We start from the raw sequence: 14,551 nt of genomic DNA, 5'->3' as shown, positions 1-14,551 counted from the left end.
TATCTGTCAGTCTGCCCCTGCTACTGTTCCCAGGTAGGCCGTCGTTGTAAAAAAGAATTTGTTCTTAACTGACTTGCCTAGTTAAATAAAGGTAAAAAAATAAAAATACAACTCACACACATGGTTATGGGCTGAAAAAAAAAGAAACCTGTACCCTGTCAGCTATATGATGACAGCTTTGCACACTCTTGGCATTCTCTCAACCAGCTTCATGAGGTAGTCACCTGGAATGCATTTCAATTAACAGGTTAAAAGTTCATTTGTGGAATTTCTTTCCTTCTTAATGCGTTTGAGCCGATCAGTTCTGTTGTGCCAAGGTAGGGGTGGTATACAGAAGATAGCCCTATTTGATAAAAGACCAAGTCGATATTATGGCAAGAACAACTCAAATAAGAAAAGAGAAACGACTGTCCATCATTACTTTAAGAAATGAAGGTCAGTCAACATGGAACATTTTAAGAACTTTGAAAGTTTCTTCAAGTGCAGTCGCAAAAACCATCAAGCTCTATGATGAAACTGTCTCTAATGAGGACCGCCACAGGAAATGAAGACCCAGAGTTACCTCTGCTGCAGAGGATAAGTTCATTAGAGTTAACAGCCTCAGAAATTCCAGCCAAAATAAATTCTTCACAGAATTAAAGTAACAGAAACATCTTAACATCAACTGTTCAGAGGAGACTGCGTGAAGCAAATCATATCAAATAACATTTTATTAATCACATCTGCCGATACAACAGAAACCTTACAATAACCTTACAGTGAAATGATTACTTACAAGCCCCTAACCAACAATGCAGTAAAAAAATAAATAATATGAAATAAAAGTAATAAGTAGTTAAAGAGCAGCAATAAAATAACAATAGAGAGACTATATACAAGGGGTACATGTACAGAGTCAATGTGCGGGGGCACTGGTTAGTCGAGGTAATTGAGGAAATATGTACATGTAGGTAGAGTTTATTAAAGTGACAATGCATCGATAATACCAGAGTAGCAGCAGCATGGGGGGGGGGGGGGGGGGTGCAAATAGTCTGGGTAGCCATTTGATTAGATGTTCAGGAATCTTATGGCTTGGTTGTAGAAGCTGTTTAGAAGCCTCTTGGACCTAGACTTGGAGCTCCAGAACCGCTTGCCATGCGGTAACAGAGAGAACAGTCTATGACTTGGGTGGCTGGAGTCTTCGACAATTTTTAGGGCCTTTCCTCTGACACCGCCTGGTATAGAGGTCCTGGATGGCAAGAAGCTTGGCCCCAGTGATGTACTGGGCCGTACGCACTACCCTCTGTAGTGCCTTGCGGTCGGAGGCCAAGCAGTTGCCATACCAGGCAGTGATGCAACCAGTCAGGATGCTCTCGATATTGCAGCTGTAGAATCTTTTGAGGATCTGAGGACCCATGCCAAATCTTTTCAGTCTCCTGAGGGGGAATAGATTTTGTCATGCCCTCTTCACGACTGTCTTGGTGTGCTTGGACCATGTTAGTTTGTTGGCGATGTGTACACCAAAGAGCTTGAAGCTCTCAACCTGCTCCACTACAGCCCCGTCGATGAGAATGGGGGCGTGCTTGGTCCTCCTTTTCCTGTAGTCCACAATCATCTCCTTTGTCTTGAAATGACTTACATCAGCTGTGGAGAGCATGATCACACAGTCAACCGGAACAGCTGGTGCTCTCATGCATGTCTCAGTGTTATTTGCAAGCATAGAAGTATTTTAGCTCGTCTGGTATGCTCGTGTTACTGGGCAGCTCTCGGCTGTGCTTCCCTTTGTAGACTGTAATGGTTTGCAAGCCCTGCCACATCCAACGAGCTTCGGAGCCAGTGTACTACGATTCGATCTTAGTCCTGTATTGACACTTTGCCTGTTTGATGGTTCGTCAGAGGGCATAGCGGGATTTCTTATAAGCTTCCAGGTTAGAGTCCCGCTCCTTGAAAGTGGCAGCTCTAGCCTTTAGCTCGGTGCGGATGTTGCCTGTAATCCATGGATTCTGGTTGGGGTATGTACGTATGGTCACTATGGGGACGACGTCATCAATGCACTTATTGATGAAGCCAATGACTAATGTGGTGTACACCTCAATGCCATAGGAAAAATCCTGGAACATATTCCAGTTTGTGCTAGCAAAACAGTCCTGTTGCTTATCATCTGCTTCATCTGACCACTTTCTTGTTGACCGAGTCACTAGTGCTTCCTGCTTGTATGCAGGAATCAGGAGGATAGAATTATGGTCAGATTTGCCAAATGGAGGGCGAGCGAGAGCTTTGTACACTTCTCTGTGTGTGGAGTATAGGGAGACAGCCTATACGGAGGAGGTCAGAGACCTGGCCGGGTGGTGCCAGAATAACAACCTATCCCTCAACGTAACCAAGATTAAGGAGATGACTGTGGACTACAGGAAAAGGAGGACCGAGCACGCCCCCATTCTCATCGACGGGGCTGTAGTGGAGCAGGTTGAGAGCTTCAATATCCTTGGTGTCCACATCATCAACAAACTAGAATGGTCCAAACACACGAAGATAGTCGTGAAGAGGGCACGACAAAGCCTATTCCCCCTCAGGAAACTAAAAACATTTGTCATGGGTCCTCAGATCCTCAAAAGGTTCTACAGTTGCAACATCGAGAGCATCCTAACTGGTTGCATCACTGCCTTGTACGGCAATTGCAACTGCTTGGCCTCCGACCGCAAGGCACTACAGAGGGTAGTGCACACGGCCCAGTACATCACTGGGGCTAAGCTGCCTGCCATCCAGGACCTCTATACCAGGCGGTGTCAGAGGAAGGCCCTAAAAATTGTCGAAGACTCCAGCCACATAGACTGTTCTCTCTACTACCACATGGCAAGCGGTACCGGAGTGCCAAGACTAGGACAAAAAGGCTTCTCAACAGTTTTTACCCCCGAGCCATAAGACTCCTGAACAGGTAATCAAATGGCTACCTGGACTATTTGCATTGTATGCCCCCCCCCCCAACCCCTCTTTTACGCTACTGCTACTCTCTGTTTATCATATATGCATAGTCACTTTAACCATATCTACATGTACATACTACCTCAATCAGCACGACTAACCAGTGCCTCTATATAACCTCGCTACTGTTATCTTTCACTGTCTTTTTACTGTTGTTTTTATTTCTTTACTTACCTATTGTTCACCTAATACGTTTTTGCACTGTTGGTTAGAGCCTGTAATTAAGCATTTCACTGTAAGGTTGTATTGGCTGTAAGGTTGTATTGAATACCTGTTGAATTCAGTGCACGTGACAAATAAACTTTGATTTGATTTGAGTAAAGGTGGTCTAGAGTTTTTTTCCTACTGGTTACATGTTTAACATGCTGATAGAAATTTTGTAAAAGAGATTTTAGTTTCCCTGCATTAAAGTCCCCGGCCACTAGGAGTGCTTCCTCTGGATGAGCGTTTTCCTGTTTGCTTATGGCGGAATACTGCTCATTGAGTGCGCTCTTAGTGCCAGCATTGGTCTGTGGTGGTATGTAGACAGCTACGAAAAATACAGATGAAAACTCTCTAGGTAGATAGTGTAGATAGACACCAATAATAAGAAAATACTTGGTTGGTCCAAGAAACACAAGCAATGGACATTAGACCAGTGGAAATCTGTCCTTTTGTCTGACGAGTCCAAATTTGAGATTTGTGGTTCCAACCGCTATGTCTTTGTGAGACGCAGAGAAGGTGAAGGGATGATCTCTGCATGTGTGGTTCCCACTGTGAAGCATGGAGGAGGAGGTGTTATGGTGTGGGGGTGCTTTGCTCGTGACACTGTCAGTGATTTATTTAGAATTGAAGGCGCACTTAACCAGCCTGGCTACTGCAGCATTCTGCAGCGATACACCATCTAATATGGTTTGGGCTTAGTGTGACTGTCATTTGTTTTTCAACAGGACAATGACCCAACATACCTCCAGGCTGTGTAAGGGCTATTTGACCAGGATGGTGAGTGATGGAGTTTTCATCAGATGACCTGGCCTCCACAATCACCCGACCTCAAACCAATTGAGATGGTTTGGGATGCGTTGGATCGCAGAGTGAAGGAAAAGCAGCCAACAAGTGGGACCTCCTTCAAGACTGTTGGAAAAGCATTCCAGGTGAAGCTGATTGAGAGAATGCCAAGAGTGTGCAAAGCTGTCATCAAGGCAAAGGGTGGATACTTTGAAGAATCTCAAATATATTTAGATTTGTTTCATTCTTTTTTGGTCTCTACATGGTTCCATATGTGTTATTTCATAGTTTTGAAGTCTCCACTATTATTCTACAATGTAGAAAATAGTAAAAAATAAAGAAAAACCCTTGGATGGGACGTTAAACGGGTGTGCTGACTCTCTGTGGTCACTAAAGATCCCATGGCACTTATCGTAAGAGTAGGGGTGTTAAAAAAAAGAAGAAAAAAAAGAAAAACCCTTGAATGAATAGGTGTGTCCTAACTTTTGACTGGTACTGTACATTACAGAAGACTGAAATATAACAAAACCCTTTGACATAGAAACACCTGATTTTCTGCAGGGTTTTTGAAATAATGTTTATTAATGATGAAATTATGAAAAATATTAATAACATTTGACCCATGAAGCAACTAGATAATTTGACTGCAGGAAAGTCCTACGCAATGCACATTTGCATTTCCATTGCAAATGTTTTAAAACATTTTTCATTGCACTATTTCTAGCCCTCCTCTTGACCTCCTTCATTTCCCCTCTCCTATACCAGCAGCAGCCAGTATCTTCTCTGTGTCAACCACCATCTCATCGATGGCCCCATTGAGAGCCTGCAGCATGACAGTGAAGGAACGACCGGCTGAGCGGGCGTGCCTGGGCATGGCCATCTCCACCAGCCGGGTTGTGTTGGTGGTCAACTCCTTCTCTGCCGCTGCCAGCCGTAGCTTTACCTCCCCCTTAGTGACTTCAACCGACAGGTTACACGTCCGCAGGGCTTTGAGCCGTGCCGGCTCCATGCCGCGTTGCCGTGCCAACCGCTCAACAGACTCGTCGTCCAGACAGAGCGAGGCCCTGGCCTTGGTGAGGATCCTCACACCCACTCTGGCGTCCACCATGGAGGCCACCAGGGGCACAGGGATGGTCGACACCCCACCAGAGAGTGACGCGGCAGCCCAGACCAAGGCCTTGAAGGCGTCCCTCTTCTGGGTGACCAGGACTGGGGAGAGAGTGGGCAGGGCCAGGAGGAGAGCGTGGGCCCGGATCTCTGGTAGGTCCCTCTCCATCTCCTCCAGGAGTCCTGGGAAGTCAAGTTTCTCCAGACAGGAGGGCCTCACTAGGAACACCTTAGGCAGGGCCACCCCCTGGGCCTTCAACAACTCCAGGCTGGCCTTCCGTCTCTCCTCCAGACCCTTTTCTGTGTCCTTCTCTGAGGCCAGCAAGGCGAAGTACACAGTGTCCCTCTGCACAGAGCGGGCTTCCAGGAACACCGCCACGCTGTTGGCCTGGAGACTCTGTGTGAACGCCATGACCACCACGTTGTACCGCAGGAACTTCACCCGCTCCATGTACCCTTCCAGGTCAAAGGGTGAGGCTGCGGGGGTGGGTGGCAAGTCCCAGAGCCTGAAGTCAGGGTGCTTGGGGTTGGGATAGATGGCCATCTCCTCTGGAGAAGTGGGGCAGGGGGATAGGGCGGCTCCTTCATCCTCAGGCCCCAGGCCACGGAGGGCGTTGATGAATGCAGACTTCTCTGGCCCCCGCTCTCCTGCCACGGCCAGGTTGATCCGGCTGATCAGGAGGTCCTCCACAGCATCCTTGACGTCCGACAGCTTGTTGTTCTCAATAGACTCTTTGAGAGTCTCCAGGAGGTTCAGGCTGTGAGAAACAACATCCGCCGCCATGGCTGTGAGAGAGGTGAGGATGGTCATTAGCATAGAACAACATGTAGGAGCACTCACACATCTTAATAGTGGAGGATTACATTTCTTGGGCACGTAATTGATCAATTCAATTGATAATTGATTGGCTGTTATGTCCACACAGTTTAATACTGAGGTATTTATTAGTCTCTGAATAGAAGGCAAGAACAAACACTGACATACAGTGCAGCCCTCGAGGACCTGGAACACAAAATCCCTTACTGCTTAATCAATTCGGGATAAGTGGGAACACAATAAAACAGTTTCTTTACACAATTATTCAGATTTAATGTATTTAACTACTTTTTTTTTACAGAATTGGTCAAATGACAGTATTGGATAGTGGTAAGTGTTGTGTAAACAAACACACAATCTTAGCTCCAAGTAACTGGCTGGTCTACAGTACTAATGTATGCTACTGCTTATGCCTTACCTTTGACCTGGATGAAAAAACCTAAGGACAGACCTTAGTAGGGAAATACATCCTTATCCAATGATCAATAGCAGATATATCCTCAATACAAGCGAAGTGAGCTGACTGTGTCTGTTAGATCTATTTACAGGCTCTGTACTGTGAGTGGAACATTCTAATCCTGTAATCCCATCCTTAATCCAGTATGAGTGTGAGCACATACTGTACACACGACAGAGTCCATGATGCTCACACTGACAATTGGCAGGTGACGTAAACTCTAAATGAACAGTTAACAGCAAAGGGACATGTTCATTTTCTTTTCATCCAAACCTGAGGAACAACACAGGTGTTTGTACGTGGGTTTGTTCGGTAGCTCAGTGACAGGTACAGTACAACAGAAACAACCACCACAACACAGACAGATTTACAATGTGAAAGGGAGTGTCCATTTTTTGCTACTGTGACTCACACACACACACCTCTTGGTGTTTTTTTGTTCAGAGGAAACCATGCGAGATACCTCTGCCAACATCTGAGAGTTTCAGGTTTAATTTTAAACATCTGCCTTCTAATCAGAGCCTGTTGTTCTGTCTTCACTTACACCAGCAGATGGTTGAGATCACCTTAAATCAGTTTCCTTTTCTGATAAATGAGTATTATGATTAAAGCTCAAACTGAGAAGGGGTTAAGAAGTGGGCTTGTAAATGATGTGGCTTTGCGGTTATCATGTCAAATAGAGTGTCTCTATCTAGTGGTTGTTTGTAGGATATTCATATTTTTTACATTTTAATTTCATTTAAATGTAACCTTTATTTAACTAGGCAAGTCAGTTAAGAACAAATTCTTATTTACAATGATCGTGAACGTATACATCTTGATTATGTCAACATAGAATACACGGTGGAGGAACTGGGTGAGTTCCATAGAAAACATCTACTGTTCTCTGCAGTCATACCATCTGTGTAATCACTGTCGAATACAATTTGTGGAGATAATAAATAGACATCCAACTTCTGACACCATGTATCACAGAGGAGGCTGGTGTGATGAGCTATAGGAGGACAGGCTTGTTTTAATGGCTGGAATGGAATTAATGGAACAGAGTCATACATGTGGTTTCCATATACAGTTTCAAGTATTCCATTCCAGCCATTACAATTAACGTGTCCTCCTATAACTCCTACCACCAGCCTCCTCTGATGTATTAATACGTAGACGGGACACCATAGTGTTAGCTTTAGGAACGTCTTTACCAAGATAAAACCGTATATTGATACAGAGCATTATGGGTACTGTAATACATCATGCTACAAGACAGTTAAAACAATTTTGAAATTCTTTGAACAAATTTCAGATAGCAAACAACTAAAATACACACAAACATCAAAAGTAAGGTAGTGCCTCAATATATAGGGTTAGGGTTAAATCAAAATGCAAAAACAGGAAGGAACAGAGGAGAAGAAAACGACATGGTTTGACCTCTCTACTTCTCCAAACTACGTTTTTGTCAGTCCTTCCATGGTGACACAAAAACAGAATCATTACAAAACTAACATTACATTAGACAATGCTGAAAAATAAGGAATTACCAAAACTATTACCTACAGTAGTTTCAGTTAAACAAAGTCTCTATCATCATAAAACCTTCAATCTAGAATATGAGAAAATACCGCAGGGCTGTATATTAGAAGCCATAGTACTGTGCGCTATCTCCCACATTGCTGTGTCACTCTCTCACTCTCCACCCATAATAGCCTTGACGTTGGAGTAAAGTGCTGTATCCTCATCTGTCTCTCGTAATGGCTTACCGTTCTCTTTCTCCTCATCCTTCCCTATCATCTCCTCCCCTTCTTCCCATTCCACCTCCTCCATCACACCACTCCCCTCTCCACTATCTTCTTCCTCCTCTTTCTTCTTCTCTCGTTTGATTTCGGCGTAGTCTGTCTCTGTGCTGGTGGTCTTCTTCTCTGCCTCCTCAGGAGTCTTCTTCTTCAGCAGGGAGTAGTTGATTCTGGCGTAGTCCACTTCATTTAGTTCTTCCCCTGTGGTAGATTTTCCTGCGGTTCCACTGGTCTGGGGCCCTCCGTTTTCTTCTCCCTTCCTCAGCTCCACCTGCAGATGGGTCTGTTTGCCCCCTACAGCCTGTCCTGCATCCGTCTATGGAGTAAATGACAGAAAGCACTGTGTTAGGAGTATTTTGTTAGCTTGGTGGTCCCAGACCTTTTTGTGTTGCCTTGTAAACTCATATTGGCATGTTAATGCTAACTGAATGTTGGTAAAGCTGAATAAAGAAAGTAACTGGTACTGCACCTGTTGGTCTTCACATGTCACCATCTCCAGGTTCATGAAAGGGCTTTTGGAGTCTGAGTGCTTTGGGATCATTTCTTTGCGTCTAAGGAAAAGAGTACAAATGAAATGTCTCAATAACTGTATTTTGGAGGGGTTAGCAAGCACTTCCATTACAATATGGTTGTCACACCCTGACCTTAGAGAGCCTTTTTATTTCTCTATTTGGTTAGGTCAGGGTGTGATTTGGGTGGGCATTCTAGGTTGTCTATTTCTTTGTCTATTTCTTTGTATGGTTCCCAATCAGAGGCAGCTGTCTATCGTTGTCTCTGATTGGGGATCATACTTAGGCAGCCCTTTTTCCCACCTTCAGTTGTGGGATCTTGTCTTTGTTTAGTTGCTGTTTAGCACTACAGAGCTTTACGTTCGTTTTGTGATTTGTTGTTTTTTGGTGTCATTTGAAAATAAAGTAAAATGTACGCCTACCACGCTGCACCTTGGCCTCCTAACAACGGACGTAACAATGGTGCAAGACATTGGTACTTTTGACAATAAATATGATGTTCTTGATAATAAATATGAATAAATCAGTAAGACAATCTGTAATTGATTTTTAAAATAACATATTCAGTGAATAGCAACTGTACATCAGTAATAGAATGCATGTACCTTTTACATTTCCCTTTCAAACACAGGAAGATACAACAGATGGTGGCTGAGAGGGCTGCACCAATCACAAATGCAGTAATCAGTTTTAGGTCCGACAGCATAGCCATGATGTCTTTAGACACATCCTCTATAAAGAGAACAACACGTTGGGTTTTAGAAGTGGCGCACAACTTTTCTCAATCCAAGAGTGCAAATGCTCTATGTTGCATTGATATTGGGAAGCTGTGGCTCTCTAACAAAGTATATTAACTTATATCTTTACCTTCTTGTTTTTCTATTTGGTTGACTTGCAGCTTCTCTCTCACTCTGCCCGCTTCATTTCTGCTGACACACTCCATAGTGGCATTGGTGTGGTTTCTGACAGTCGGGCTGATGGTGCTGTTCACTGAGAACATCAACACTGATGTAGTAAAACTGTACTCTTTTAGTGTTAACCATCTTATGAAGGGTAAGGGAACTCCCTGAGTTACACACACACACACACACGTCATGAGAGGGGAGATAAATCATAGGCAATTTAAAGGTACCAGCATGTCACAAGCCATTTTCAATAAGTCTGTACAGTGCTGCTTGTACTCACACATCACAGTGACAACCGTGGAAGCTGTCAGAGATCTCTTGTGGTGTTGAGCTGTACACACATACTCCCCAGCATGTTCTCTTGTCATGTTAGAGATGATGAGAGTGGCCAGTCCAGAGTTATTCCGTTCCAAAGCTGCTGTCCCCTTCTTACTCCAGGTGATGTTAGATGATGAGGGTGGGTAGCTGTCATCACTGCAGGTCAGATTCAGGGTATCACCCTCTCTCACTGTGTTACTACCTGAGATCTTGGGTTCCTTCACATCTAGAAAATAAAGAACAGTACATACAAATCATGTTCATGAAATAGAAGTGTTGCAGCACAAGGTCAGATAATGTACAATACATACGTGCCACATTCATTGTCAGTGTCTTCTTAGTGGTGATGTTGCCATTGAAGGTCACCAGACATGTGACGTTGGTGCCGTCATGCTTAGCTGAGGGGGTAAAGGTCAATTTTGAGAAGTGTGTTGTTGTCACATTGGTCAGGTCCTCTCTAATCTGTATGGTGGTGTTGTCTCTGAGCTCAGTGATGTTGCCTCCTGTTCCTCTCCATGTCCATGTGATGTGAGGAGGAGTTCCAGAGCAGATCCCCGGGGCGGTGCAGGTCAGAGTAGCTGGTTCTCCCTCTGTCAGAGGAGGAGTCAACACTGAGGGCTTCTGGGTCAGAGCTGGAGGCAGGAAATACAAACACAGAAGTTACATCTGTGTACCAGACATCAGAGAAACAGAATCAGACGCAGTGTGACAGCATCCTAACAATCCTACCCATGTTAATTAAACTGCTCCAAATAATGCCCCCACAAATCCCACCATTGTTTATAAAAAAGCAGACATTGGAAAGGGAGACTTGGGGAGGGGAATCTTGGCATTTGTGAATTGGAGGAATGTACCTGTATGTTACAGTCAGTGTACATAACTAACTACAGTAATAGTCATGTCAATGTAACTGAGAGTAATAGTCATGCTGTACCTGTCACTGTGATTTTCATTTTCTGTGGGTATGTAAATGGTCCTTCTAACATTCTGAATTGATACTCTCCAGTATCCTTCTTTCTGATGTCGTTGATGATCACACTACAGTTCTTCTTTGTCAGATCAGTCTCCAGTAGAGACACTCTCTGTTTAAAATCCTCCTGAGCTTTATAGGGAGTTTCAGAGTGGAAAATTATGTTTTTATCCTCATCACATCTGTGCTTTCTAGGGCACTTGAACCATATTGCAGTGGTAGGCTTGATGTCATCAGGGTGAGTGAAAGTACATGAAATAACAGCACATAGTCCCTTCTCTGCTGTTATTTCTGCTGGACTGAAGGTGATGGTCCAGGGTGTTGATGTCTGTGGTGGTTGTTGCTGTCCTGATGGAGGGAAATGAATACAGTCATGAGTAATACAGAAAGCACTTGGATACTACTTCACTTGTACTGAACTGTTTTGATGATACAGAATCAGTTTAGATTAAAATGGGTTTTAATTACCATACTGTACCACTACGATTACCACATGTATACATCTACTAAAGATTTCAATATTAACAATACTTTAATGATGAAAGGAACCCTACTGTGACATGTTGCTCTCCCTGTCAGAGAGAAGAGTAGAGCTGCCCAGATGAGGACCCACATCCTGCCTCGATTAATCAACCACAACACCAGGGTCTGTCCTCTTTTACCTCTTTCTCTGGTCCCCTTGTCTGTGTCCACAAGTCTGGAGCACAGAAAGAGAATAACACAGAATAACACAAAATAACATGATAAGAGTGTTATACAAGCAGTGAACATTTCAAATTCACTCTCACCTTTGATGCATGAAACAAGTTTTCTGAACATTTTGATAAAGAGGGAGGGGGAGGGCTTCAGCTCGGACCTAAACAGGAAGCCGACGGACAGGAATTCCTTGTTACCCGGAGACAGCTTCCACCCTTAGACCCCTAAAAAAGAGCCTCCCCATCAGCCAATACAGTCGCATACGCAGGATTTGTAGTACACAGAGTGACTATAACAAGCAAGCCATTACCCAGAGGAATGTCTGCATGAAGCAGGGGAACGTTATAAAAATATGACCCTTGATGACTCCCTCATGCCAAAAACTCCCCGCCCTCCTGACCAACGCGTTCAATGCTTCCTTCAAAACTCCCCACTTGGTAAACAGTTTGACCACATCATTAAAAAACCCTGGTACATCTTGAGCACTGATCCACAACTGGAAAAGAGGTTAAAGAACCTCCGTGGGTCGTCTTCAGATGCGCCCCCAACATCAGTCAAATGGTGGTGAGGTCTGATCTTCCACTGGTGCCACGTAGCATCTTCCTAGACAATGTGCCGGACGGTAATTACATATGTGGTCGATGTACCCAGTGTAACTTTACGAACAAATGCACAATGTTCAATCACCCTATCACGGGCAAGGCCATCAAGATTAAGGACGTCATTACACGTTCCACAAAAAATGTGATATACCTGATCAAGTGTATTTGTGGTCGATGCTATGCAGGAGAAACGAACCGCTCTCTGAAACATGAATAGCAGAACACAGGAGTAATATCAGGACCCTTGACCAGAGAAACCCTGTGGCTGCACATTTCATGGATGCCCGTCACAACATTAGCTCTCTGAGATACATTGGTATCGAACATGTTAAGACTCATGGGGGGGGGGGGGGGGGGGGGTACTGATAATCTATTATTGAGAAGAGAATTGTATTGGAATCACCGTTTGTGCACCACGTCTCCTAAAGGTCTGAACCAAGAGTTTGATATCAGACCCTTTCTTACATACTGTATGTCACTTTGATTTGTCTTGCCTTCCAGGTCTCCTAGTTGGTCATTTTGTACATACTGTATATATTAGATTCTGTAACTACTATATCTGCCCATCTCATTGATATCAAATGATTAGAGATACACTAATTGTTTTTGAAATAGGTCACTGGAATTATACCTACGGCCACCTCACCTCCTGCTCAGTATAGTCATATGGGCGGGTATTCCAAACGTTCTCAACAATCTTTTTACTACTGTTGCCAAGATTTTTTAACTTGAATCCATTTGTATGTATATAATCCTTTATGAGCATTTGTACCTCTGAGATGAATTATGATTGCTTGTGCAACATGTTTTATTGTTTCCACGCCCAACACGCGTCATGTGCATAATGGTCATGTGAGATGGAATGTGTATATTTTGGGAAGTGAGTACTCAGTTTGTTTGACCTGACGAAGATCTGTTCCGGATCGAAACGTTGTCAATAAAGCAGTGAATTGGGAGCTTCAACCGTGTGCGGGCCTTCTTGTTCTTTAGTATGATAATATCGACACATCCCGTTGCCAGCTGTGTAAGGAAATACATATCCTAACAACTGACATGAACGTTTCATGACACGTTTATGATTGTCACAACCTTCTTACCTCATTTTTTTCAACTGTAATTTAATGCATGGAGAGATGTCAAACTCCTAGTTATGCTTGATTTTACCTTAATTGTCTGGAACTTATTTTGAAACCACATGGTAACAGAGTAATCACATACTTTTTAAGTCACATGGGGAGTCATTGTAACAAACAAAGTGCCAATTGTTTCTACCAAGGACTAAGGAGTTACTAGTTTTGTTAAATAATTAAGTAATGTCCAGAGTTGTCCATTTTCTCCAAGCACTTTAAAAAAGACATATTTGCCATGCAAAGAATAAGACTGAATCAGCACATTACCTCTCTCTGTATGCTCTCTTTTCTTGTTGTCTGTGAGCCCCGTGTGAGTCTCTGAGGAGTGTGAACTGTCACTTCATGTCCCCAGTCTGTTACTCCTCCCTCTAACCTGGTGCTGCATCCAGGAAGTCCCTCTGTACTGCATACTGCCCAGCCATACTGGACTGTATATAGACCATAATCAACCCAAACCCATCAACCAACCCATCATTTGGGTTATACCGATCAACCAACACTACAATCCCCGTAGCTTATATATTCAGATAAAATATGAAGTAAAAATATAATTTGTAACTTATTCAAAACCAGTAATAGTGTCATTTTGTGTAGTTGTACAGCAAATGTGCATGTAGTCATAAATCAACATAATTGACCGCTACTGTTCATGCAGAGATCGAACTGCAATTCCTCTGAAAACAGTATTACTGTAAAATCCATTATGCTCCATGTTTTGGGGCAGCAGGTAGCCTAGTGGTTAGAGTGTTGGGCCAGTAACCAAAAGGTTGCTGGATCAAATCCCCGAGCTGACAAGGTCTGTCGTTCTGCCCCTGAACAAGGCAGTTCCCCAGTAGGCCGTCATTGTAAATAAGAATTTGTTCTTAATAACTGACTTGCCTAGCTAAAAGAAGGTAATAAAATGATGCCTTGGTCTCCAGCTCATGATGTGTTTTACTTTAAGATCTGATAGTTAGCCTTACTGAGTTTGACCAAGGCTTTTACAACACTCTGTCGGCCTCAGTTAAGTTTCTCTTCACACTTTAAGACTTTGTTTAAGTACCCCCAACCTTACTATATTATATAGGTGGGGTTTTACTTCTCCCAAATAATTACATTTGAACTATAATCCCTAAAATACAGTATGTGTTGCTGCTATTAGAAAAAAAGTATGTTCAGATTAGAACATGACTCATGCCTCAACATGGACATTTATTGTGGTATATTTTCTTTGCAATATGACTGGATATTCCTTTTCTTTGGATGTTCTAAATGTCTGATGGCCTGGTGACTAAATCTTTAAATCGTCTTCCACCCAGTGGTGGCCGC

General features: G+C 43.4%; 2 protein-coding genes across 6 annotated transcripts; both read right to left on the bottom strand.

Moving 5' to 3' along the window:
• Positions 1–4,574: 4,574 nt before the first annotated feature.
• Positions 4,575–6,003, bottom strand: irgq2 (immunity-related GTPase family, q2). The gene has a single exon (XM_071383775.1). The coding sequence runs from the start codon at positions 5,870–5,872 to the stop codon at positions 4,691–4,693; it is 1,182 nt and encodes a 393-aa protein (XP_071239876.1). The 5' UTR covers positions 5,873–6,003; the 3' UTR covers positions 4,575–4,690.
• Positions 6,004–7,501: 1,498 nt separating this feature from the next.
• LOC139564323 (sialic acid-binding Ig-like lectin 9) lies at positions 7,502–13,602 on the bottom strand. Of its 5 annotated transcripts, XM_071383771.1 has the most exons (11): positions 13,511–13,574; positions 12,265–12,315; positions 12,029–12,114; positions 11,370–11,512; positions 10,780–11,163; positions 10,157–10,477; positions 9,808–10,071; positions 9,490–9,612; positions 9,228–9,354; positions 8,583–8,664; positions 7,502–8,429 (listed from the first exon to the last, which is right to left on the bottom strand). In XM_071383771.1, exons 4-11 carry the CDS (start codon positions 11,428–11,430, stop codon positions 8,007–8,009), a joined length of 1,785 nt encoding a protein of 594 aa, XP_071239872.1. In that variant the 5' UTR covers positions 11,431–11,512; positions 12,029–12,114; positions 12,265–12,315; positions 13,511–13,574; the 3' UTR covers positions 7,502–8,006. The 5 variants fall into 5 exon arrangements, with proteins under 5 accessions (XP_071239872.1, XP_071239875.1, XP_071239874.1 ...); XM_071383774.1 differs by lacking the exon at positions 12,029–12,114 and having other exon boundaries at positions 13,511–13,542; XM_071383773.1 differs by lacking the exon at positions 13,511–13,574 and having other exon boundaries at positions 12,029–12,110.
• Positions 13,603–14,551: the final 949 nt, after the last annotated feature.

The sequence above is a fragment of the Salvelinus alpinus genome, chromosome 35 (assembly GCF_045679555.1).
Source record: "Salvelinus alpinus chromosome 35, SLU_Salpinus.1, whole genome shotgun sequence".
NCBI lineage: Eukaryota > Metazoa > Chordata > Actinopteri > Salmoniformes > Salmonidae > Salvelinus > Salvelinus alpinus.
Note: the sequence above shows the minus strand (reverse complement) of the source record. Positions and strands in the feature narration are given on the sequence as shown.

Coding starts and splice junctions, on each gene's coding strand:
- irgq2 (XM_071383775.1), bottom strand. CDS start 5,872: ATGCTAATGACCATCCTCACCTCTCTCACAGCCATGGCGGCGGATGTT.
- LOC139564323 (XM_071383769.1), bottom strand. Junction 10,072..10,156: donor ACTGACAATGAATGTGGCAC/GTATGTATTGTA, acceptor TTTATTTTCTAG/ATGTGAAGGAACCCAAGATC. Junction 9,355..9,489: donor CCAAATAGAAAAACAAGAAG/GTAAAGATATAA, acceptor TTCTCTTTATAG/AGGATGTGTCTAAAGACATC.